The 27,675-nt window shown below is 40.7% G+C and overlaps 1 protein-coding gene across 18 annotated transcripts in view; it reads right to left on the reverse strand.

Moving 5' to 3' along the window:
- The window catches only part of CDH12 (cadherin 12), a 987,186-nt gene that overhangs the window by 41,908 nt on the left and 917,603 nt on the right, over window positions 1–27,675 (reverse strand). For all 18 annotated transcript variants that reach the window (XM_053248987.1, XM_053248989.1, XM_053248990.1 and 15 more), the window contains 2 exons: window positions 18,508–18,695; window positions 2,156–2,409 (listed from right to left, as the gene is read on the reverse strand). In XM_053248987.1, the coding sequence (XP_053104962.1) occupies window positions 2,156–2,409; window positions 18,508–18,695 (442 nt within the window). The remainder of the gene's footprint in view (window positions 1–2,155; window positions 2,410–18,507; window positions 18,696–27,675) is intronic.

Raw genomic sequence — 27,675 nt, forward strand, 5'->3', positions numbered from 1 at the left:
TGTTAGCCATGCTGCCATCCTCCTGAATTTGGTGGTACCTTTCCTTCCTCTTGGTATACATTCCAACGGAGCTTCTATTAAATAAGTTCCATGCTTTCTGGAGTGATTTGACACTCCTGACTTTCCCTTTCAGCTTCCTTTTTACCAGTCTCCTCATTTTTGAGAAGTTTGTTAATTCTCCTTCTGAAGTTCAATACATCTGTGTTTGACTTCCTTGGCAGTACCACTTGCATATAAGCTAAATTGGATCACACTATGGTCACTGTTCCCCAGTGGTTCTACAACTCTTAGAAAAACCAATGTCTCAGTGCCTCATCTAGACCAGACTTTTTTTTGTTTAATTTTTACTGGTAACAGCTCTCTAAGATTAGAGACTTGGTAGCAGCTTGGTGGTGGCTGTTAGCTGAAGAATGGCAAAATAAAGCTGATTAGCAAGATTTCAGTGGTGAGGATTCAAAATATTGTTACTAAGGGAAGAACAGAATGTCGCAATCTCCACAAAATAGGTAAAAGAACAATAAGCAGGGATGGGAAGAAGAAAAGTTTGGACATAATGTTTAACCCTCGTAGTCTGCAGTCCTTAATAGACTTAAGATGGAGTGTAGGAGTTCTAGGAAGACTTAATTAAATTTGTCTCTGGTAGGTGCGAAAATACAAAGGAACAATAATCACAATTTTCCCCCTCCCCACCAACTTCCCCCCTCCAAAATATTAAATCTAGCAGTTACTTGGATCTATCTCCAACACTAATCAGGACACATAGGTCTCTCATAAAGCAGAGAGCAGAACTTTTAAAAAAATCATAATTGATATATTAGAAATATTGTACACTTATGTTTGGTGTTGCACAAGATACAGAGTTAACAGAAAACAAAATGAGCAGTAGCATCTTGTGCTTGCCCCCCCCCTCCAAGTTAAGTCCCATCTTCAAGTGGTAGAAGATCATCTTCCTCTAGACCCTGAACAGCTGAATATGATATTTTCTAAAATGTAAAAAACTGTTAAGTAGTAAAGCTGACCCATTAGTTTTTTAAAAAATATATATCAAAAGCCAAGTAGGGTAATATCTTTATTAGAAGTTCTGGAGAACTGGAGATTGTGTCCATTGCTTTGTGACATTTTATTTGGCCCTAACAAAAAGTATTATCCTGGTGGGTAATTTTTTTCCTAATGAACCAACACAGCTAACTATGATTTTTGTTAGATTCCAGAAAATAGGTCAATTAAGCTTAATACTCTTAAATAAATGACACACTTTACCATTATTACCAACATGGGTGGATGTAGTAGGCAACTCACACTGAATTCAAAGGGAAGGAAAAGGAAAAATGAGAGTCTTCAGGAACAAACAATGGCATAGATTGGAAGGCACAATCTTTCAAAGGCAAGGTTGATACAAAGAATATAGGCACGACCCTACTGATGTGACTGCTGGCACTGATTGAGAGAGACAGAAAAGAATAACTCAGATATAACTTGTCCCAAATATTTCATCCAACTTTTAAAAGGGGAAAGAATATAAGACCATTACCTTCCATTCATAGCTTCATTCACAATGTATAGGACCCAAACATGAGATAGCTTTTGAAGAGGAATGCCACTTAAGCTCAGAAGGAAAAAATGGATTCTAGCAGTGGATATGATGATCTAGCTAGGCAAATGCTATTGTGGATTTTTGAGAATCTGCAGAAATCTACTGTTGGTCAGCCTCATTCTGGTCTGCTCCTGTCTGCCACAAACTATTTATAGATCTCACAAATGCTCATACCAGTGTCCAGAGGCTCAGGGTCCTCTAGCCACTCCAGTAGGCTGGAAGGTTTGATTTGTGTTCCACATATTGCAGCCTGCTTGGAGACCCTGAGCGCTTTAGTGAATGCAAGTCATATACTGAATCATGTTATAGCTTAGAGGCCTGGTGGATTGTGAAAACAACTCTAAAATACAAGTCTGAAATATTGTAGGTTCATCAGATTCAAGATGCTTTGGCTGTACCAGATTCTTTTTCCTGGAGCAGAACCAGTAAAAACCATTCCTAGTTTTGAATACAGAATTACTTTCTGTGCCTTCTTAGATATTATCTTCCATTCTTATTATTTCTTACTGATCCAATCTATCAGAAACTATCAAATTAGTAAGACAAAGAGCATTACCTTACCTGACTGCACTGTTGCCAATATCAAGGTCTTGGGCTGTTACAGCTCCTATAATAGTCCCGACTGGAGTATCTTCATAAACCTCCATAGTGTAAAAAGGTTTGCTGAAAACCGGAGGTTCATCTACATCCAACACATTGATCTTCACAGTAGCAGTATCTTTGAATGGACCCACGGAATGGAAACGATGATCAAGGTGGACGTTTGAGGCCTCTACTTTAAAAGTGTATGCCTTTTTTGTTTCAAAATCTAATGGCTGCAGAAAAGACAAACAAATGCAAAATGCAACATCAGATCTTGAGCAGTGGAGGGGGGGAGATAATAGTCCCAAGTCATGGGGGGGGGTATGTGCAGTTAGTATCTACATAATAGAAATATTATATTATTAGAAATATCTTATTTATATTATAAATGTTGTTTCAACTTTGTTTGGGCTTTCTCCTGCCCAGTGGTGAAATGGACATAGGAAGTTACGGGGTTACAGACATAGGAAGCTGTCTTATACTGAGTCAGACCATTGGTCCATCTAGTTTAGTACAGTATACCCAGACTGGCAGCGGCTTCTTCAGGGTTGCAGGCAAGAGTCTTTCTCTGCCCTATCTTGGAGATGCCAGGGAGGGAACCTGGAACCTTCTGAATGCAGATGCTCTTCCCAGAGCAGCCCCATTTCCTAAGGGGAATATCTTACAGTGTTCACATGTTATCTGTAAAAATATCTTACAGTGCTCAGGTTGTGGCTGAGTGGCATAGCACCTGCTTTCATATATAAGGTCTATGATTCAATCTTTGAAAACCCTACCTAACCATTATCAACAAAAGGTGTTGGGAGAGACTTCTGCTCTACCATTGCTTAGTTTAAGAGATCATCCTACTAGATGGCTGGTAATGGTGAAAATGAAGGGGTTCTGATGGGTATTGAGATAAATTAAAGTTTGCTGAAAAGCTGCATAAATAACATATAAAGGATAAAACAAAGCAGTGAGGGTGCTGGGAAGAAAGCCAATTATATATCCACTTTTGCTGAAAAACTATAGAAAAGTCAGTTACAAAAATGATTTCATGCCTTATTATTTCAATAAATGCAAGGCAAGTTGACAACTGGAGAGGGGCTTGATGATACCTATGCCAATATGTTTTTGAGATGGCTTTTTGTAGCATAACAAAATATCCTTTGATATATAAATACGTTCGCGAGATCTGGAGCTCCTTTTTGTCCAAATAACACCACCAAGAGGGAAGCAAAGGAGTCATGACATCTTCTGTTTCTCCCCTGCTTGTTTAATTTGATTCCTCCACCATTTGAAGTAAGTCATTAGATGCCATGTTACTCAGTAGGATATTTGGGAGTAGGAGGGATGGGTCGATAAAGGGTAAAGAGAAGAAACCAGGGACTGCTTCACTGGCAGTTTTAGAAGTGTACACTAAATCTCCAGGGTTTGAGCTGAAACCTTATATAAAACCTTGCACTGCTGTTCATTTACTCCTTACCTTTCACCTCAAGACCCCATAATGATTGTCATGTCTTATACTGCCTAAGGCTTTCAAGCATGACAGTATATCTAAATAATAAATACACCATAAATCAGATAAACCAACCCTACCACTCAAGTAGAAAGGAGGTGAATTTCCAGTACAATGTTCTGGTATCATATTTGACTCCCTCAACCTTTTGCTCACCCACTTTTTCCCTATCACAGCTACATTTTCCCTCCCCCATTTACCCCACTGCACACCAAAAGAATCTCAATTGCTTTTTTTCTTTTCACATGCATTAGATATCTGCATAATTACCAGGCTAATACCTGGTCAACAAGAAATAAAAACTCTGCTCATTGTACTGTACAGGAATCTTACAAGATTGAGCCTCTGGAGCCTTGGTCTATTCCTGGATGCTTGGCTAACAGTGGCATCTAGTGGTAAGGTTTAATAACAACACAGAGCATTTTTGTTTCAAAATAGAACATGGGCACGAAGAAGAAATTCACATTTACAGTTTTGTACTGTCATCAGATTAATACCTCTTTTCATTTCCATTGCAATTAATCATTATCTGCAGGCATCGGCTGGCATCTAAACAAAATTACTCCCATTCAAATTAATGGGACAAGTTAGTAATGACTAACATGTCCCATTAATTTTGATGGGACTATCCATGAGTAACTTAGTCGGGATGTCAGCCATCAAAACCGGCATGTATGTATGTGTGTGTGTGTGTGTGTGTACACACACACACACACACACACACACACACACACACACACACTCTTTTATGGCATCTAATGACAAATGACAACAATAAGCATATAAGAAAACAATATTCAAACAATTAAAGCAATATCATTGAATAACAGTTTTAAGCAGGAATAAGGGATAGGGATAAATGCCTTTTCAGACATTTTGATAGTCCTATTTAAACATGTTTTGCTTTCCTTAGGGAGTTTAACTTTTTAGGGAGGAGAGCTGTTCTTGTGGTAGCAAGAATGACTTATCCCCTTAGCTAAGCAGAGTACACCCTGGTTGGATATGAATAGGAGACTACATGTGAGCACTGTAAGATATTCCCCTCAGGAGATGGAAACACCCTGGGAAGAGCAGAAGGTTTCAAGTTCCCTCCCTCACTTCTCCAAGATAGGGCTGAGAGAGACTCCTGCCGGCAACCTTGGAGAAGCCACTGCCAGTCTGTGTAGTCAATACTGAACTAGATACACCAATGGTCAGACTCAGTATATGGCAGCTTCCTATGTTCCTCAAAGTTCCTAAGATGAATCATATGAATAGGAACATTCAAATTTTCCTCAAATTTTACTTCAAACCCCAACCCAACCTGAGCAACCTGAACAATTTCTTCAATCTTAGCAAAATTCTTTTAGCTTTCCTAAACACACACACACACACACCCTCATATGTTTCCCTTTAGCAGAACCCCAAAGCCTTTGTTTTTGCATCATAAACAGACATTTGGCCAAGAGTTACAGTTGAGAACAGAATCCCGTTTTGGGAACAGTGGTTATCCACACAGAGCATTCTTTTGAGCAAGAAGCACCCACACCCAGCAACTGTGTCCACAATTGTCGTGCCATTCTTCTTTAATCACAAATCTCCTGGACTTGAAGTTGCATTAAAATAATCTAACTCATATTCTGCCTTAAGTAGAAATATTTTCACCCCAACCCACATTAGAGCTGATTTGTCATTCTGAGGTATATTTGGAGGATTCTGGTGAATCAAAACATTTGTGGAATTCTGAGGGAAACAGTGTTGCAATTAGGCTAGCAAAAGTTCTCAAATATTAAGTGCCAGCACATTCCTAGGTTGGCCAAAAGTATATTTTTGAAGAGAATTTTAAGGTTATTTCTTGAGAAAAGCACCTGAAGTGTTCTAAAGGAAGAAAAATGGGTTTTTTATAAGATCAACTAAATTTCTCAGTGGGGATAAGCATCAGCTATATTATTCATTAAATCAGGCCTCTTAAAACAGAGAGGAGGGGGAAGGAAGGGAAAGGAAGACAAACAGAGAGAGATTCATCCATATAAGTCAGAGTAAGGAGCAGAAAATGAACAGATCTGCATTGCACCAACTGAACTCAATGAACTCAGTAATGAAAATGAAAATCAGTGAGATAAGTCTGACATATTAGTCTGTTACTTCATAGTCATGTTTTAAAACAGCATGTGATTATTCCTCAGAAGTACCCTGTGCAGACACTCCATGCAATCTGTATACCTTGTTTTTTTAATGTACAAATTGTGCTGACAGGACGTACATGCATTGGCATCTGTGCATATAGGCTTCTGTGCAAAAACAGAGTCAAATGTAGAATGGAAGACAGGAGCACACTGGGACAAGTGTGCTATGCAAGCAGAAGCGTTGATGTCCCTGCCCTCGTGAGGAAGGGGTCCCATTATCTGGGTGACTGCTTACTCTTCATACTTCCCCTCTCCAATTCACTGGCATGCTCTTGGCTCCTGATTGGAGGACTCATCTCACCTTCAAAAATGAGATGTTCTCTCCAGGAGGTATGTGTTGTACATAGGTAGTAGGTATACTTGCTAAAAAAAGAGATTCTGAGGCAGGACAGGGAATGCACATGTGCAGCTGTGTGTGTGAAAGTGCTTGCATACATGGTAATGTGCAATACTGTTTGCATATCAGTGAGACAAAGGGCATGGTGAGAATGTCTTCTTTTCCACCATGTCCTTATTCTTCTTTTGCAGCAGAGGCATGGGGGGTGGGAGAATCTTCACTTTTGTCCCAGGGCCTACTCCAACCTTGCTATGCCCCTCATATGGGAGTGGGGCAGTGCTCAGGGTGACTGGTTATGCATATTGAGTTACTATTGCTAAAAAATCAATTTTAAGTTTTAAATTATGTTAATGATTCAATGTTTGAATTAGTATTTTACAGTACACTGCCCAGAGACTTAAGTTTTGGGTGGTATATAAATGTGCTAAACAAACAAACAAACCACTAAGTAGGCTTATATACCAAAGTATGTGTGGCAAGCACAAATCTCATTACTTTCAAAAATATTATATTTGTTCACCCTATGTTGATAACAGTATGATTAATATAGGGGTATTTAAAAATGCTCTTAGTGTTCCACTTTTTTGTACGTTAAATGTGCACCTTGTGGAATCTTGCCTCCCTCCCAATTATTCCCCTACTGGACCCTGACATAGCATCCCATGATTTTATTCAGTGTTATCTGAATTAGCCACCCTTCCGGCTTTGAAACAAAGGATGGTGAAAAACATATGCTTTAACATGAAAGCCTTTTCTTCCAACCTTTTTAATTAAAAAACCAACCTTTAAAGCAAAGAACACAATATAGGCTGAAAATCAATGAACAAACTGTTATGATAAATACAGCCCTGATACTGAGAAGAAAGTTCATTCACAATCTTCACACGGTGACAGGAGATGAACAGCAGTGTCTGGTGCCTGTGAAGACTTGCACAGCTAAACAGTTTCTATATTTATCTACCAGAACAGCCAGCAGTTGAATAGGAACAGTGAGGCATTTCCTCATGCTGCGTTATCAATGTTCCTCAGCCCTAGTGTGGAGAAACTTATTCCTAGCTGCTCTCTTTGGTTCTGGCCTGAAAAATGTGTGCACTGAAAGCAGCCCACCAGCCATCGATCGTAGCTTGCTAGGTGCTCGACAACAGCCCTCCTTGATGTTGCAGTCTTGGGAAGGCAGTATAAACAAAAGGCCAACCTGGCATACATGGCTGGGGAGTTGTTTGTCTTGGTGCATCAGAGGTTAGACAGACCTGGTTTTTCCCCCAGTTTCAGTTTCTCTCCAGCCCCATCCCTGGGGCTCTGGGAAAGCAACAAATAAAGTTATACTCTCTGTAATGTGCATATGTTAATGTACATTACAGAGAGTATAAAGTGCACAATTAAAAACATTGGCTGGTGTGTCCAATCTAATAGGGGTGTGCAATTCGGGATTTCGGGTGATTCGGCTCGGACCCGAACCGAATCACCCCTGTTCTGTTTTGTGCCCGAATCTGGGTCACCCGAATCACCCTTGATTCGGTTCGGATTCGGATTTAATCCGAATCCGAATCCGAATCGATTCGGGGGGGTAAAAAGGGGCCCAGGGGCAAAATTTTGGGGTGGGGTGGTAGTGCCCAATGGGTAGAGTCTACCACCCCAATTTCGGGGGGATTGGGCAAAATCCTGATTTTTGGTGAATTTTTAAAGTTTTAGTGACTTTGGGGAAGTTCGGGGGCATAGCATGGGATCTGGGCAAAAGGAGTGGGGTGGGGTGGTAGTGCCTAATGGGTGCAGGCTACCACCCCAATTTCAGGGGGATTGGGCCAAGGGCTGATTTTTGGTAAATTTCTGAAAATTTCATGTCTTTGGGGCAGATTGGGGCATATTGGGGCAGAAAGTGGGGCCTGGGGCAGAATAGTGGGGTGGGGTGGTAGTGCCTCATGGGTTCAGGCTACCACCCCAATTTCAGGGGGTTTGGACAAAGGGCTGATTTTTTGAGAATTTTTGAAGTTTTAGTGACTTTGGGGCAGTTTGGGGGCAGAAAGTGGATCTGCCCCAAAATAGTGGGGTGGGGTGGTAGTGCCTCATGGGTGGAGGCTACCACCCCCATTTCAGGGGGATTGGGCAGAGGGCTGATTTTTTGAGAATTTTTGAAGTTTGGGTGTCTTTGGGGCAGATTGGGGGCAGAAAGTGGATCTGCCCCAAAGGAGTGGGGTGGGCTGGTAGATAGTGCCTAATGGCTGGAGGCTACCACCCATCCCCAATTTAAGAGTGATTGGGCAGAGGGGTGAATTATGGTGAATTTATTTGTATGAGGTTTGTCTTCATAAGGTGAAGTGTGCTAAATTGATTACTTCCTCATATTATTCATAGTAAAGGAAAGTGTGAAAAAGTGAAAGTGGGGTCATGAGAGTTGTTTAATTGAAAAAAATCTCATTTGCTATGATAGAATGAGAATTCACACCTCAGAAAAAACTTCTGAGGTGTGAATTCTCATTCTATCATAGCAAATGAGATATTTTTCAATTAAACAACTCTCATGACCCCACTTTCACTTTTTCACACTTACTATGAATATGAGGAAGTAATCAATTTAGCACACTTCACCTTATGAAGACAAACCTCATAAAAATAAATTCACCAGAATTCCCCCCTCTGCCCAATCACTCTTAAATTGGGGATGGGTGGTAGCCTCCAGCCATTAGGCACTATCTACCAGCCCACCCCACTCCTTTGGGGCAGATCCACTTTCTGCCCCCAATCTGCCCCAAAGACACCCAAACTTCAAAAATTCTCAAAAAATCAGCCCTCTGCCCAATCCCCCTGAAATGGGGGTGGTAGCCTCCACCCATGAGGCACTACCACCCCACCCCACTATTCTGGGGCAGATCCACTTTCTGCCCCCAAACTGCCCCAAAGTCACTAAAACTTCAAAAATTCTCAAAAAATCAGCCCTTTGTCCAAACCCCCTGAAATTGGGGTGGTAGCCTGAACCCATGAGGCACTACCACCCCACCCCACTATTCTGCCCCAGGCCCCACTTTCTGCCCCAATATGCCCCAATCTGCCCCAAAGACATGAAATTTTCAGAAATTTACCAAAAATCAGCCCTTGGCCCAATCCCCCTGAAATTGGGATGGTAGCCTGCACCCATTAGGCACTACCACCCCACCCCACTCCTTTTGCCCAGATCCCATGCTATGCCCCCGAACTGCCCCAAAGTCACTAAAACTTTAAAAATTCACCAAAAATCAACCGTGAACCGAATCACCCGAATTTTTCGTGCCCGAAATTCGGGTGATTCGGCTCGTGCCCGAAAAATATCGGGGGATATCGGGGGTGATTCGGTTCGGCCCCGAATCACCCGAAATTGTTCGTTTTGGGCACAGATCATTCTGTGCCCGAAATTTTTTGCACATCCCTACAATCTAACACTGTATAGCTTAGTATAGCACAGAAAGACTTGTCCACACTGCTATGGGGTTCTAACACACATGGTGACACTGCTGTGCAAGAGGGATGTTCTGATACAGCCTACCCTTGTGCAATTACAGGTCACACGGATCATACTTGGGAATGATGCGAATACTGCATGACCTGCAATCATGCAAAGGGAGCTACACCAGAACAGCATTTTTGTACAGCAGTGCTGCCATGTGTGTTAGAGCCCTGCAGCAGTCGATCTTCAATGCCCACGGCACGCTGTGGAACATGTCAGTAATTGGCTGACATTATATGCAGTCTAATGAAGAGCTCTGTCCTTGGCAACAGCCTGAAAACTGGGTGTGGGTGAGGCTTGCCTCGTCCATGCAGCATGTGTGGAAGGGGCTGAGGAGGCAATTTTTGCTCCTCTCCCCTATCTGCATAAGCCCCTTTCTGTTGCTGGGAATATGTCCCCAAGGGACGCGCAACCCTCAGAGACATAATGGCTGCAATCATGTCAGCCATTAGGATGGATTCTAAGTATTATTTGTGGAAATGAAAGGCACTAAGATGTAAAAGAGGGGGCATTTTTTTGCTGTTTCCCCTTTTCTGCTCCTGCCTTGCTATCCCCACACCACTGCTGTATGCCATAATGTTTTGTAAGGGCCCCAGCCCTCAGTAGCAGGTGTTCAAGGAGTTGAAGAGGTTGCAGAGGAAGGGGGAAAGTGCCTCAATGCTCTGCTTCCAGACAGTCATCTAATATAGAGCATATTAGACTTGTCTATTCTATAGTTGTCTTCAGTGAAGATTCATAGATCTCATTGATGCATTTTATGAGATGGAATTGGTGAAAGGCAGACTTGGCCAGTGCTACAAGCTGACTTGTAAAAACCTCAGAGATCAAGGGAAGCTGAATGTTACCTATTGTGGATGAGTGTGTCCTCCCAAGTCAAAAGACCTACTGACCATCACTGCATGATTGATGGATTGATTAAGTGCTGTCAAGTCGGTGTCAACTCTTAGCGACCACATAGAAAAATTCTCTACAGGATGATCTGTTTTCAACTTGGTCTTTAAGGTCTCTCAGGGGTGCATTCATAGTTGTCATAATCGAGTCCATTCACCTTGATGCTGGTCATCCTCTTCTTCTCTTTCCTTCAACTTTTCCCAGCATTATGGACTTCTCAAGGGAGCTGGGTTTTTGTATAATGTGTCTGAAGTATGCTAGTTTGAGCCTGGTCATTTGTGCCTCGAGTGAAAATCCTAGATTGATTTGTTCTATGATCCATTTGTTTGTTTTCCTGACAGTCCATGGTATCCTCAAAAATCTTAGGAACATAGGAACATAGGAAACTGCCATATACTGAGTCAGACCATTGATCTATCTAGCTCAGTATTGTCTTCACAGACTGGCAGCAGCTTCTCCAAGGTTGCAGGCAGGAATCTCTCTCAGCCCTATCTTGGAGAAGCCAGGGAGGGAACTTGAAACCTTCTGCTCTTCCCAGAGCGGCTTCATCCCCTGAGGGAAATATCTTGCAGTGCTCACACATCAGGTCTCCCATTCATATGCAACCAGGGCAGACCCTGCTTAGCTATGGGGACAAGTCATGCTTGCTACCACAAGACCAGCTCTCCTCTCATCTTCTCCAGCACCAAAGTTCAAAAGCATCAATGTTTTTTCTATCTTGCTTCTTCAAAGTCCAGCTTTCAGATTCATAGAGTGTCACAGGAAACACCATTGTCCAAACGATTCGTTTTAAAACTTCCATAGCAGGAACACAGGAACCTGAACAAAATGAATGTTCACCTACCACCAAAGCAATGGTTTCCACTTCATATCTGAGAGGATAGAACAATAAAGACTCTGTGCTGTTGTATCCTGCACTCATTGTTTTAAACTTAGTGGCAATGGTCCCAAACCCTGCAGGACACCAGTGCACACAAGGAGGTTGTCATGAGAAGAGGTTCCCAGCGAATTGTTCATAACATACACATTGCTCCACACAGAAGTGAACGGGACAATCCTTCCCTGTGCACAGCTCAGATACACCCTGGAGAGCCTGCGGGCAGGCTGCTGGACTGACACAACTGCTGGTGGCCTTGCGTGTTTTTTCTCTTTCAGAAAAGTGTCTTTGAATTGATGTTGCTTTATTTTATTTGAAATGCACTGTGTACATGTAACACAAGCTTGCCCAGCTTGTGACCTACCAAGCCAAAAACTGTCCACCAAGCATCCATTGTGGTCTACCCTGTACATGACAGACCTGCATCTCAGACAGCATCAAGAAAACAGGAAGCATACAGAGTCTATGGTGGGTCTCTCCTCCATACATGGTTGCATTTGGATTACTGTCAGAGGTTTGGCAGGCTGGATGTTACGTGTAATAAAAAGTATTAAATTTATGAATCATATATATCTATTTGTCCACTTAGGGATCATAAACACATATTGATTGTGATGCTAATAAGGCAGTAAAAATTGCTTCCTTCCATTACCAAGTTCATTTGCTGCTATTTTTGTGCCAACCACTGTGTGGCACCAGAAGACCTAAGATACTCCGAATGAAAGGTCCTTGACTGTTCATAGGATACATTTGCACTAATAGAGGTTATACTGGGGCTCAAAGTCAAATAATCAGCAATCACATTATGAGATTTAAAGTGCAACACACACACACACACACACACACACACACACACACACACACACACACACCTACTTCCCCAGGCAGTACTGGACTGTAACATTGATTGAGAATAACGAAAAAGTGTCTGGCAAGTCATTTCCTATAGCCAAACCTGTTTTTACTGGTATATTTACTTTGCTAGTGCAACTCCTCTTTGGGAGGGAGGGGTTGTGCTGCCACAATTGAAATGTCCACAACTAGGAGGGGGGCAGGAAGACCCTCCCATGAGGAATAGTGCCCACATATTTGCATTACCACAGTCTATAAATCAGGCTTTTGTTCTCATTGTTAAACTCACATAGTCAGGATTGGTCTCCTTTCTTATTTGGTATGCTAATACAGTTAACAAATCCTCTTTTGTTTTCTGAATATTTTTCCTGTTTCTACTAGTTAAGAACTTCAAAACCTGCTCATAAAATTACTCAAACGAAATGCCTTGAGCCAGGAGTTGCTATATATAGGCATTGATCTGAATGGAAAATGTACTTGCTTTTGAAAGCCACAGGAGGTAGCAGCTTCCTGGCTTTGAGACATAATCGGCCCTTTGCCCATCAGCAGGATGATGTAGTTACAACTTTATCCAGGAGAAAGGAAAGTTTCCTACAGGGCCTAACACTAAGAGCTGACAGCTTGATGCCAGCTGAAGATACAAACAGGCTCAGACTTAGTCCTGTCTGAGTAGCTTATTTTATTTTATTTATATGTAATATAATATAATATAATATAATATAATATAATATAATATAATATAATATAATATAATATAATATTAATATGACCATATGTCACAATTTCTGATTCAAATGCATAACAGACACCCCTATTTGGTACCTTGCTGCAAAACTGTGATTGAAATGCCTTACTGATGTAAACAGACTGGTGTGTTAACTGTTTGAAATGAAATTCTGAAGGCTGTATGGAATGAGGTGGAATTGTGGTGGTGTGGTGAAGCACAAAGATACCGTATCAGTAATTTTCGGCACTTGAGGTAAAAATTGCATATTTGTTTTATCCTGAATAAGAATCAGGTTTGCAAATAGACTGCAAACAAAATAAAATAAAATGTAATAGGAGCAGTAGTAGTAGAAGTAGCAGCAGCAACAGTAGCAATGGAAAATGTGCAAATAAATCAATTGTGCAAATACAAGATGTTGTGCAATTAAACCAGTTGTCTTGTAAAGATTCAGATCACCATTAGGTATGTTCTTTGTGCAACAATAATGCAGATCATATTATTTATTATTATATTATCTTAATTATTAATTAAATTATTATTAATTCAACAATGATTAAGATCAAATAATAATAATTCCAAATGGCCACTACATGCTATGTTTAGTGGACTAGGCCTCAGAATGAAACATATGAGGCCAGTCAGGAATCTCAAACTGTTTCATTTGACTAGTCAGGCTATGCCTGATTCTTCATTTAATCATCATAACATGATTCAATTTCTTGGTATAAATATAAGTCTTGGTTTAAATATAAAAACAAAACATAATTTTTTTTCCCCATGATCTAAAGAAAAGAAAATTAGACTTGATTTGCTTACAGGAAGTGCATATAAGAAGGAGAGATAGAAAATACCTACAAAACAAAGCGCTTGGCCAGCAATTTGAAACATTAGATATTAAGAAAAAAGGGGGAGTAGTCTTTTATATAAAAGACTTTTAAGAGCCAAAATTGATATATAAAGATGATTATGGAAGAGTTTTGATAGTAGAAATAAAGGTTGGAGACTTAAAATATACAGTAGTGGGCATATATGCCCCTAATGAGGCAAAACCAGACTTCTATAGAAAATTGGAAAAGCAACTAACAGAGAAAGATAGGCAACGGATTATATTAATGGGAGACTTTAATGGAGTTGTCTCAATGCAAGCTGATAGAGATTCAATAGACTTGATAAAAAATGATGGGAAATTACCAAAAGCCTTTTTTAATATGGTTTAGCACTTTGGTTTGCATGATATATGAAGAATCAAAAATACAGATGCTAAGGAGTATACTTTCTTTTCAGATAGACATAAAACACACACGAGAATAGATATGATCTGGGCTAATGCAGATGTGGTGATAACAATCAAAGATACTGATATATTGCCAAAGATATTTTCTGACCATAATCCTATAGAATTAAAGTGGAAAATTGGAATAAAGAAAAACTATCAATGGAAATTAAACAAGTCCCTTTTGAATCACTCTAAAATTGTGAAATTAGGTTTACAAAAACTTAGAATATTTTGAGATAAACCTAAAGGACGATCTACAAATGAAGACAGTATGGGACGCATGTAAGGCGGTGATGAGGGGTTTCTTTATTCAATAAAATGCATACTGGGGGAAAAAGAAACAAGAGAACAATGACCTAATCCAGATTCAAATTAAGGACTTAGAAGGGGAACTAATTCGAAAAAAAGGTGACCAAACTTTAATACAACAGTTAAAGGTATTAAAACAGAAATATTCCATGTTGATGGTGGAGGAGATGGAAAGAAATTTAAAATTTCTAAAACAGAAATCTTTTGAACAGGCAAATAAACCGGGTAAATATCTGGCCTGGAAATTAAGAATTGAACAGCAAAAGAATTATATAACGAGTCTGAGTACTTCCAGTGGTATTATTAACCAACAGTCAGTAATTAAAAGAGAATTTTATATATATTATAAGGAGTTTAATCAAAAAAGGAAGGTTGATATAAAGTAGAACAATTCTTACAATTAAGGAATTTACCAAAATTAAACCCCAAACAACGGGAAATATTGCATCTTCCAATTTCCAACAAAGAAGTTAAGGATGCTATTAAGTGAGCAAGGGGCGGGGGGGGGGGAATCGCCGGGACCAGATGGGCTCTCTATTATATACTACAAAGCTTTTAATGAAGTTTAGTGAAGAAAAAAGGTAAAATACCTAGGAGTTACGCTTACAACAAATAATGCCTTATTGTTTCAAAATAATTATATTAAAATCTGGAAGGAAATAAAGATAGACTTATGTAGATGGAATAGATTGCATCTATCGTTAAGTGGAATAATTTCTGTTATCAAAATGAATGTTCTTCCTAAAATGCTATATTTCTTCCAGACAATACCAATAATAAATACAATGTCAATTTTCGATCAATGGCATAAAGACGTAAAGAACTTTATTTGGCAGGGCAAAAAACCAAGAATAAATTTTAAAAAACTAACAGACGACAGGAAGAGAGGAGGGTTTGCGTTACCGAATTTTAAGTTATATTTTGAAGCAATATGCCTAAGATGGATGAAAGAATGGATTACATTAAAAAAATCCAAGACTGTTAGATTTTGAAGGATTTGATATAAGATATGGTTGGCATGAATATCTATTTTATGATAAGGTAAAAGTAAATAAAGACTTCTTAAATCACTATGTTAGAAAAAGCTTATATATGGTATGGATGAAAAACAAACTTGTGTTAGAACCAAAAATTCCACTTTGGGTATCTCCACTGGAAGTTATATCTAGAAAACAGAAAAATATGCAACAGACATGGCCTACGTATCGACAACTGCTTGTTCCCCAAGATGCAAAATACGAAATTTAAAAACTAGATCTTATGCAGGACTGGAATATTTCTTGGTTTCAGTATCATAAGATTAGTGCCTTATTCAAGCAAGATTGTAAAAAGGGTCTTAATCAAATCAAAGTCAGAATTTGAACAGTTGTGTGACAAGAATTTGAACAACAGTTGTGTGACAAGGAAGACAAACTAGTTTCTAGGATGTATGATCTGTTATTATTGGAAGACACAAGAACGGAAGTAGTGAAAACTTCAATGATTAAATGGGCTCAGGATTTTGATTACAATATAGACTTGGAGAAATGGGGAAAACTATGGATAGAAGACATGAAATACACTGCCTGTTCTAATTTAAAGGAAAATAATCTTAAGATGATGTACAGATGGCATCTAACTCCTAAGAAGTTGGCTTTAATTTACAAGAACATGTCAAACAAATGTTGGAAGTGTAAAAAAAGAGGAGGGTTCCTACAGTATATACATTTATGGTGGACTTGTAATAAGTCTATAGGCTATGGGGATTTAATATACAATGAGCTTAAGAAAGTGGTTAAAATGTCCTTCCCTAATAGCTCAGAAACAATACTATTAGGCATTGATAATACCTCATTGCCTAGGAAATACTGGATCCTCTTTATGTATCTGACAGCAGCAGCAAGATTGACATTGGCATACAAATGGAAAGACATCCATTGCACAAGTAAAGAGGATTGAATACTTAAAGTGTTAGAGTTGGCAGATATGGCAAAGCTAACAGCATTATTAAGAAATAAATTTGAAGCATTTAAAAGGGAGTGGGACCCTCTTCTTCTTTACCTAAAAACATATTATAAAATGGATTTCTATCAGGCTTTTGAGTGGTAACAAAAATGTTTTTAAAATGCCCTAGAGTTGACTTTTGTACGATTTAACGGGAGTTGGAGGGGGGGAAGAGACGACTAAATTACAGGCAAGACTTGGGTATTGTAACTGATACTTGTTCTAATGATGAGATGGAAGTCCTCTTGTCTTTTTTTGGTGTTTTTTCTTTCTTTCTTTTTTCCCTTTTTTCTTTTTGTGCGTGCGTGTGTGTATCTTATGTTGTGAAAAATTGAATAAAAAGTTATTTTTTTAAAAAAAAAATCATCATAACGTGATTCAGTTTCCTTCTGATTCCAAAATACATGCACTATTAACCAATATCTATAACAATAGTTTTTCTGCGTAGCAATCCCTATCCACATAAGTTTGGCCTTGCATCCGTTATAATGTTTTTCAGTTTGTTGTGCAAAGATGGGATCCTTGACAAAATGTAAAAGATTTATTTTCCTTTTAATTTCAGTTTCTAAAACCGTAACCAAGTAACCAAAGCCTACCTTTCTAAAAACCTAACTAAGGCAGCTCACCAATATTTATAAACAATGGCCGACAAGACAGACAGCCCTCCATCCATGTTAGGGATCTGCTGGGGATGCCATGGCACAGCAAATTAGGGCTTAAAAATTACTTCTGGGCAGCAGCCCCATTACAACTGCCTTTCAAGTTCCGCAACAGCTCCGGCACGCAATGGCGGATTATGGCATAGGCAGTATAGGCAGCCACCTATGGTGGCAAATCTTGGGGAGCAGCAACTTGAAGGGAAACTTAAGTCTTTTTTTTCACAACCTGCATGTGCAGAGGCCCCAAATCACTCACTTTGTGTCATTTGTGAGTAGGCCAGGCTTGAGTGTGGAACTCTTTTGCCGTCATACTCCAGTGCCCAATCTCACCTCCTGTGATGGTTTAGGAGGTGGGCGGAGCCTCCTCCGTCACTACACAGTGGCATTTTAAAAGGTTTTGGGGAAAAGAATTGTTTCCCTCCCCCACAAGCGCCCTTACTCTTGTCCCTGGGGTGGCAAATCTTTGGCTGCTTATGGGTGGCAAAAAGATTAATCCTCCCCTGCTGGCAGGTCTCTAACATTGACTATGGGCTGCCTGTCATGTTGGCCAATACTGTAAAACCAACACCAAATAAAAATAATACACTAATGTTGAAATGACCTGGATAGTTTAAAAGAGCTGCTGCTGCTGCTGCTGCAGCAGCAGCAGCAGCAATATCTCCTCTAAAAAACTAGACAGCTGGATAGCAACAAGACCTGAGCTAGGGAAAGATATGCTGCATATAGGCCAAGTATACAGTATAGGGAAAAGGGCCAGGCAGGAAAATGCTGAAGTTTGAATGATAGGGGGCAAGCGTCTGGGGTACCACTCCTCACAACCACACCAACCACCCCCTCTATCTGAGATGGAAGAGGACTCCAGAGAAGGGTCGTAGAAGAAGGAGGAGGGTTTGGGGGCAAGTTCATTTAGAGAGTGCTGATTCTTAAGGTACATAACTTACAAATGAGAATGGGACAGGAGTACATGGAGTCAGAAGTGATACTTCAACATAATGAGCAAATCTTTATAGATTTAAAAACGTGTGCTTCAGAAAAGTGTGTGTGTGTGTATGTATATATGTATATGTTTGTGTGTGTGTGTATAGAGAGAGAGGGAGGGAGAGATGTCACAGGTGCCATTTCTGATTCAATTGCATATTATTTTTTATATATTTATTTATTCATTTATCAAACTTCTATACTACCCAAACTTTCGTCTCCAGTCTGATTTCAGATTCTTTAGTTGGTATACTATTCTGAGTTTAACTACTGGATATTCTCGTTTATTTCTGCTAAATACCTTTTTCAATTTGATGATCCCTTCTTGTGTGTTCTCATCTGTGCTGATATCAAACAAATTTCCCCCATCTCCTGGAACAATAGTATATTCAATTTCTGCATTTTGCCCAGAATCAGGATCCACGGCTCTGATTCTTCCAATGGCTGAACCAACAAGGGAGGATTCAGGAACTTTCAAGTGGAAGATACCTATGACAAATGGATAAAATAATTATTCAGATAAGATCTTCACAGCTTACAGTGTGAAAAATGTGCCATACATAATTGTAACTAATGTAAGACATCAAAATCCTGTATCAACTGTCACAAAAATATCATTTTCCTTTCTAATATAATTAAAATAAATGCTCACAAACATTTAATATTTTCCCACATTTCCAGTTCAACACAAACTTTGTGAAATGTCAAATTAGAAATTCAAATTCACATTTTAAATATAAAATTGTATCTGTTTACATTTAAATGTAAAATTTAAACTCTGACTGCTCTTATTGGCATTTCTTGACTGTTTTGATTTGGACAGTTATGAACTATGAATTGTCATAAGCAACCAGCTGTGATATACTAAATGTGATTCCATAAAATTTATATTTTATTTATTTTTGTCAGTACAGTCAATGATACATCATACCAGCTGCCAAATACCATAAATTACCAAGTACTACTACTTATCGTATCAAATATGGAAATCCAGGATAATCAGATATTGATATCAATAGATATCAAATAGTCAAAGACAACATTCGTTCACTTATTCATTCATCCAACAAACCACTAAAAATATTTGTATAATATTCAATATGAAAACTTGCGAGTAAAGTTTTGAGATCTTTTTCTTTCTTTCTTTGCTTTCTACAGAGTAGCATGAGAAGCTGAGAAAATCTCCTTTGTTCAAGATTATCCAAGATGGAAATGAGATTGATGCTTAGGTTTTCTGTTTTGATAGTCTTCTCAATGTATCACACATTGGCCTTATGTGAAAGGCAAGTTAAACCAGTCTTTAACATTATGCAATATCAAAAAAGACCATGTTAAAACCTTCTCAACATATTTCAGCAGGGGCCCCTGATTCTGTGCCTAGCCTTGGCCTAGTTTTAGATCTTTGGGCATCCAGAAACTCTCCCCCAGGTCAGTGGCACTCCTTAAAATTGGCTAAATGGCTAGATTCATTTACAATATTCTAGCATTAGCTGGCTATCCATGCAAAGTCTGCTCTCTCAATAAAGAAAGTATGGGCAAGCTCTTAGACTGCCATCCCCTTGAGGAGCCTGTACGGTGGATGGAAGACATCTCTGGGAATCTCTTTTGAAGCTCCAGCAAACCCTCACCCTGGAGGGCAGGACTAGAGCAGTATTTGGGTATTCCCCTGCTGCTCCCCATTCCCAGGATGCCTCCCATTTTGTTTCCCAGTCTTTTTGCAGGTACCAGAGCCATGGGCAGAAACTGCCACTTCCTTATGTCAGCATGCCATCACTTCCAGCCTGGATTTGTTAACATACAGCCAGGCTGGGAGAAGTGAGGCAATGCCATGTCGTCTTTGCCACAGCACACACCTAGTGACTTCTGTACCTTAAAGGGAACATATATAGCTGATGAAGATTAAAAGCAAGTTCTCACCGTCTGCAGCACGAACTTTATAGGTTCATAATTTTGACAAAATGGCTCCCACTGCTACAAGTTGCTTCTGCTCTACTTAGGAAGAAGAATACCCTTAACATTTTGGATAATCATTTTAGTGGAGTTACAGTTTTGACATTTTATCAAATCCAGAAGTCAGGGCTTTTGTGCTAATCAATTGACTTCTGATGAAGTCAAGTTTTTTCTCTGCACTTGGAAAGAAACCTTTAGGAAAGGAAAATAAGGTTCCTGTGAGCTTGGCTTTTCTAAGATTTAATCATGCTGCAACCTGGACTCTGAGGGTTGTTACTTCCAGGTCCAAATAGCCACTTTGTTTGGGGTGGAAGGCTAATTTTCAGCAGGAAAATAGGCCAGAAGTAATGGGTTAACCCCTGACTCCATGCTGAGGTCCTCTGCCCTTATGAGACAGCTACTCCAAGTAAAGTTAAGCTGCTATTTGCACATTGAAACATTTAATATCACATATAGTTGAGCCCTCAGTGTGTTAGGCTCATAGATCTGATTTCTGTCATACTGTATGCTCAGATATTGGAACACATGTGGATGAGGGCAGGATCAGGGCCACCAGTCCCACTCCCTATACCATTCAACATAACATCTGAAACTGTCTATGTGCATACAAACTGTGCAAATAGCATCTGTCCACATTGTCAGGGTACAAAGCATTTTAATCAGGGCAGAGCAAGTGGTTGTGAGAAGCACGGTAGTGGACCCCCATCAACATGCATTCAGACAACTGTCGAATAGTGCTCTTAAGAGAAGAATCCCAGTTTGAGTAATTGCCATAGACATAGTTCAATCGGTTGCTTTACTTAATCCTGATCTCCCAGGCTGCTGAACATAGTTACTGACACATTACTGAAAAAACATATGACTTGGAATCTAGTATGCATCCAGGTGCTCCAATGTATAGTACACACAGGTTTATCCACAAAGAGGCTACCCATACACTTTTATTTCAGTTAGTGCTCCATGAGCACTCATGGAGCACTTGAGTTCCATGAAACTTTGCATTCTTTCTCAACATATTTCACCCCTTCAGTCTTATACCTGTTATACAACTTGATTTTCCAAATAAACATAACATTGCTATTGGCAATCCTATTTCTTTCCTCTTGGCAAAAGAGTGTTAGAGAGCAATGGGGAAAGATCTGTTGGTGATGGTCGGGGAAGGTGATAGGGTTGTCTTTATTTCTCTGGAGAGAGGAGGAGGTAGTGGCGGTGGGGGTGGCGAAGGAAGTTCTCTTGACAGGGCCGCAGGCGGGGTCTCTCCAAAATGGTGGCGTATTGCATACAAGCATTTCCAAGACTCTCCAAAACTGCGACATTTTCATGACGCATATAGTGTTCCTTAAGCTTAAATCAGCCCCCCTGCCAAGTCCTGCTATGCTGCCTCATTGTGGCGGGGGTGTGTGTGTTCCTGGGAGGGCTGAGTGAAGTACAGCAGGAGGTATATTTCCAGTAGGATCATCCAAGGTGCGAAGGGCATCCCAGCTGCCTAGCTAAAGCAAGCAGGCACCTATATTGGAGGCATCTATATTAGGCAGCAGTGATATAGAAAGGATGGTCACTTTAGTGACAATGACAAAGGCATCATTTCATTCTGCATGGGAGAAGGCAATGGTAAACCACTGCTGTAATTTACCAAGAAAACCACATGGATAGACAAGATAGAATGATTGTTGTTGTAGTGCCAAATGATGGGCCGCTCAGGTTGGATGGTACTCAACATGCTACTGAGGAAGAACTGAGGATCTCTCAGAGTACCAATGGGGTTTATGATGCAGTTAGGCTAAAGGCTTATGGATGACTAGTGGCTAATGTCATCATGTGGGAAAAGAAGATCCAAAGCTGTGAAGACAGAATTACAATGGGAACATGGAATAAGAAGCATGAATATGGGGAAGCTTGACACAGTGAAAGATGAAAAGAATCGACTACAGATTCATGAAAGCAACACCGTTCTTTCTTTGCTTTTCGTGTCCTGAGTAGTAAACGGTATGATTTCCTGACTGAAAGCATCCAATTCCAGTCCATTTTAATTCATTGATTCCCATCTTGGGGGCATGGGAAAAACAAACGGGAAATGGTAAGGAGGATGGAAATAGACATGGGAAAACAAAAGAGATGTTTTCTCAAAAGATCTCTGAATGCAGAAGGAGGTTCCAACCTCAGATTGGTATGTTAAAGGATGCCAAAGGACAGATAGTAACTGATTCAGAGAAGATCAAACAGAGATGTAAGGAGTATGCTGAATATCTGTACAGCAAGGACATCAACAACCAAGATACTTTAGAAGATATTCCCTACTTGCAAGAACCTCTAGTATGGGAAGATGAAGTTAGATCAGCACTCCAGTCATTACCAAGCCAGAAGGCTACAGGAATTGATGGAATAGCTACAGAAATATGGCAGGCAACAGAAGAAGAATCAGTAAATTGCTATGCCAGCAAATTTGGAGAATGACACAGTGGCCAACAGGTTGGAAGAGGTCATTCTATATACTCATACCAAAGAAAGAAGACTTAACAGGTTGTACAAACCATCACACAATATCCTTAATTTCACATGCTAGCAAAATAATGCTCAGGATCATACAATGCAATTTAGAGCCCTACATGGAAAAGGAAATGCCACATGTTCAAGCTGGTTTCAGAAAAAGCCAAGGAACAAGAGGCATTATTGCTGATGCACACTGGATAATTGAGGAAGCCAAAGAATACCAAAGAGAAGTCAACATGTGCTTTATTGACGACAGAAAAGCCTTCAGTTGCATCAACTCTGTCAAGTTGTGGACTATCCTTAGGAAAATGGGTGTCCCAGAACATCTCATAGTTCTTATGAGATATCTATAACACAGGACAGGAAACCACAGCGTGCATCAGCAATAACGTTTCTTGTTCCTCTGCCTTTTCGGAAACCAGCTTGAACATCTGGCATTTCCTTTTCCAATCTGAATTGTCTATATCTACAAAGATTAGAATCATTCAGACAATGGTTTTTCCGAAGTGCCACTCTATGGATGCAAAAGCTGGACTTTAAAGAAGCAAGATAGAAAAAGTATTGATGCTTTTGAACTTTGATGCTGGAGAAGACTTTTGAGGATACTATGGACAGCCAGGGAAACAAACAAATGGAGCATAGAACAAATCAATCCAGCATTTTCACTCAAGGCACAAATGACCTGGCTCAAACTAAAGTATTTTGGACACATTTTGTGAAAACCCAGTTCTCTCGAGAAATCCATAATGCTGAGAAAACTTGAAGGAAAGAGAAGAAGAGGACGACCAGCAGCAAGGAGGATGGACTTGATTATGATAGCAATGAATGCACCACTGAAAGACCTTAAAGGCCATGCTGAAGACAGATCATCATGGAGAGAATCTATCTATGTGGTCACCAAGAACTGTCACAGACTTGGCGGCAATTAATCAATCAAAGCTTAAATCATCAAGGGAAAGGCTGAATAGTGCTGATTGCCATATGAACAGCACTGTTTTGAAGCTAATGTAAATACCTCCCTCATGTGAACATACCCCTGCCCTAAACATAGGAAAGCTGCAATAAAGCACCATCTCGGAAAGCTCTAGGTAAGTAAATACATTGCATTATACTCTACATTGCTTTATACGCTTCTAGTCCTCTGTTTGCCAGTGCAATGGAGAGACTGAACAATCACTGCATGGAAACAGTTGAATCAGCAGGTCGAGTTTGGCACATTACCTGACCTGTGTATTGCCAAGTGAGTTAACTACATGATAAAAGGTTGGACAGATTTTTCTCACACACTCTTTCCCTTTTCAAAGTAGCAAGCTGAGCTTTTTTGTTTTTTAACCACCTAAAAAGAAAAGGGAGTATTTTACGAGGCAAATAACAAGAAATGTCAAGTCAGACCAGCCTCAGCTATTCTATAGTGGCACCTCAATGAATGAGATTAGGAGGAAAATGTTATAAATGGTGAATGGGACAGACAATCACAGAGTGCATGCTAGCTGTTTGAGCTTTATCCGAATCCCTTTTCTTAAGAGAGCCTGAAACGCATGAATATAGAAAGACAGGAGTTATTTCCCTGTTGATTAACAGAGACTTCACACTTTACCATCAACTCCTGTTCCTAAAGTATCTAATTTTAATTGACAAAATCAAAATACGGTGATCCCAGGGCACAGAGTGAAGGCACATGACATAGCCATTTTTCTAAATTCAATGAGGCCTGAAGCTGCTCAGTGTCTGGATGGGACACTGCTGGGAATCTTATATACATTGTCTGGAGTTTGATGGAAGAATGGTAGGACATAAATAAACAGTGAGCAGAACATGGTGTTTTAAATAGGGATGTTCACAGAACCGTTTTTGCTGGTTTAGCTCGAATCCTGACCAGTGTCTGGCGGTTACCAGCATATGTACCACTGTTCTGAGGTCATGTAGCCCAAGAAACAGATGCAGATGGCATATCAGCTGAAGCTGATAGAGACCACCTCTGGCCACTGCCTCAACATGGGATACCAGGAGGGGTTTGGATTCAGAATCACCACCAGACTGCATACCTGTTACTTCAGGGGAAGTGTGACCCCATCCAGAACTGGCAGATCAAAATCAGCTCTCAAATTCTAACCCTGCACAATAAGTTCCTCCATCTTATCTAGATTCAGTCTCAGCTTGTTACTACTACTAAAGGTAAAGTGTGCCATCGAGTCAATTTTGACTCATGGCACCCACAAAGCCTTGTGGTTTTCTTTGGTAGAATACAGGAGGGGTTTACCATTGCCTCCTCCTGCGCAGTTTGAGATGATGCCTTTCAGCATCTTCCTATATTGCTGCTGCCTGACATAGTACCAGTGGGGATTCAAACAGGCAACCCTTTGCTTGTTAGTCAAGCATTTCCCTGCTGCGCCACTTAAGGTGGCTACTTACTACAAATATTTATATACCGCTCTTCCACCAAATTTCTTAAAGCAGTATAAATAGAAAAATAAACAATACATAAATAAGGTGGTTCCCTGTCCCCAAAGGCAGGACTGCCCTTAGGGTGGGGCAAGCGGAGCGATCGCCCTGGGCCCCGCACTGGGCCAGGCCCCATACTGCTCTGCACCCTGCCCCTGCTCAGTCACTGCTCCTCCAGACTGCAGGAGCAGCAACTCTTCCAACTAGGTGTTCCCTGCTGCGCCACCTCGCCCTGCCATCCCACAGCCCCAGAAGCAGCCCAGCAAACACAGAGTAAGCAGCAGGGGCATATTGTGTGTGTGTGTGTGTGTGTGTGTGTGTGTGTGTGTGTGTGTGCGCAAGGGTTTAATTGCAGCACCCCCGGTAAATTTCTATCCAGATCGGCAGGCAGTTCCACAGCAGGTGCAGAGACAAAAAACGGTTAACTGTTGCCTTCTTGCTGCCTGTCCTCCAGCCCTATCCCAGCAGGAGCATCTGAAGTTGCCTGATTGGTCCTCGTGGAATCTTGTGCTCCACCCCCACTCCTGCCAACACTTGCAATTTTAGAGCAAAGAGGAGAAAGCCAGGATGATGAAGCAGACGAATGGCAGTGGGAGGTGGTGGAAGGAAGCTAGCTGTGGGCTTGTCTCCCTCCAGGAAAGGAAAACATATAAACCCCTAACCTTTATCTGTCTGTTTGTTTTGTTTGTGTGGATTTGTTTGCCCTGCTTAAGCCACTGTGTTTCTCTTCCTCCCTCCCCCTGTATTTGTATGTGTGCCCATGTGATAGAACCCTCAATTTCATTTGAAAATCTCCATTTGTGTGCCTATGTTTGTTTCTTGTGTGTAAGAAAGAGAGTTTTAAACATTAAAAAATCATGCACTATATGTCCAAACTGGTGGGACAGATCCAAAAACCTCACTCACACACACTATTTACATAGTATTTCATCAGTCAGTATGAATCTGTAATAATATGAAATGTTAAGGGGGCCTCATGTATTCTGATTTACCCACAGCCCCGCACCCCACCTAGGGACAGCACTGCCCAAAGGGCTCAAAACCTAAAAGAAACATAAGGCAGATACCAGCAACAGCAACTGGAGGGATGCTGTGCGGGGGCTGGATAAGGCCAGTTGCTCTGCCCCTGAAAACAAGAGAGAATCACCACTTTAAAATATGTATCTTTGCTCAGTTAGCAAGGGTGATTCCTCCTCCAACCCATCACTACTTCCAAGCAGGTATTTAGAGAAGTTATGCCTTCTCCTGATGATGTTGACATGGAGAAATAGATTTGGGTGTCATCAGCATACTGATAACACCCTGCACCAAATCTCCTGATTTCATGTGGACATTAAAAATACTGGAGACAGTATGGAGCCCTGGGGAGCACCATATAAAAGTTCAGATTCTGAAAATCAACAAACTCCAAGGGATACCCTCTGGAATCTGCCCAAGAGGTAGGAGCAGAACTGCTGCAAAGCAGTGCCTCCCACTCCCAACCCCCAAGACACTCCAGAAAGATACTATAGTTAATAGCATCAAAACCCACCGAGAGATCCAAAAGGACCAACAGCGTCACACTTCCTCTGTCAATTCCTAATTGGACATCATCCATCGGGCTGACCAAGGCAGTCTCCACCCGATAGCCCACCCATAACCCAGTTTGAAATGGGTTTAGATAATCAGTTTCCTCCAAGTCTGCCTGCAGCTGGGAGACCACGGCCCTCTAAATTACCTTGCCCAGCCATGGAATATTGGAGACAGGCCTATAGTTGCTTAACGCTGAGGTATCCAATTCAGGCTTCTTCAGAAGAGGTCTAATGATAGCCTCCTTAAGGTAAGGAGGCATACTGCCCTCCCTCAGAGAAGCATTTATAATATCTACCAGGCCTTCAACAACAACCCCCCTGCCAGATAGTATAAGCCATGTCGGGCAAGGGTCAAGAGAACAGGTGGTACCATTCCAAGCAGCTTGTCCACCATTCCAAGCATTTGGACCATTCCAAGCAGCTTGTCCACACCATTCCAAGCAGCTTGTCCACCTCTTCAAGAGTAACAAACTGAAACTGATTCAGCCTAACCACATAAGAGGAGTTGCTGGACACATCTTTATCAGACATGGCAGTAACTGTGGTGTCTGAATCTAAGTCAACCCAAATATGAGAGATTCTAGCCACAAAGAACTCATTAAAAATGTCACAGCGGGTAACTAATAGTACAAATTCTGATTCAAGTGAGGAGGGGCATATATTAGCTCTCTCACAATCCTGGACAACTCCTCTGGATGTGAGCTTGTGGATGCAATATGGGCAGAAAAGAATAGCTTCTTAGCTGCAAATAATGCCTGAGCATTGATCTTTAAATGCACTCTATGTTGTAATTGATCAGATTTGAGTCAAGTCTTTCTCCACTTGCACTCCAGTCACCTACCTTGCCACTTCAGCCCCCACAGTTCTTCCATATACCAAGGGGCAGGTTTTGAATTGGGTTGGAGAAGATGCTTAGGAGCGATAATGTCTATTGCCCTGGTGAGTTTGCTGTTCTAATTCTCCACCAGGGCATCAACAGGATCCCTGGCAGAGCCAACACTAAATCCTTCCAAGAC

Source organism: Hemicordylus capensis, chromosome 4, assembly GCF_027244095.1.
Source record: "Hemicordylus capensis ecotype Gifberg chromosome 4, rHemCap1.1.pri, whole genome shotgun sequence".
NCBI lineage: Eukaryota > Metazoa > Chordata > Lepidosauria > Squamata > Cordylidae > Hemicordylus > Hemicordylus capensis.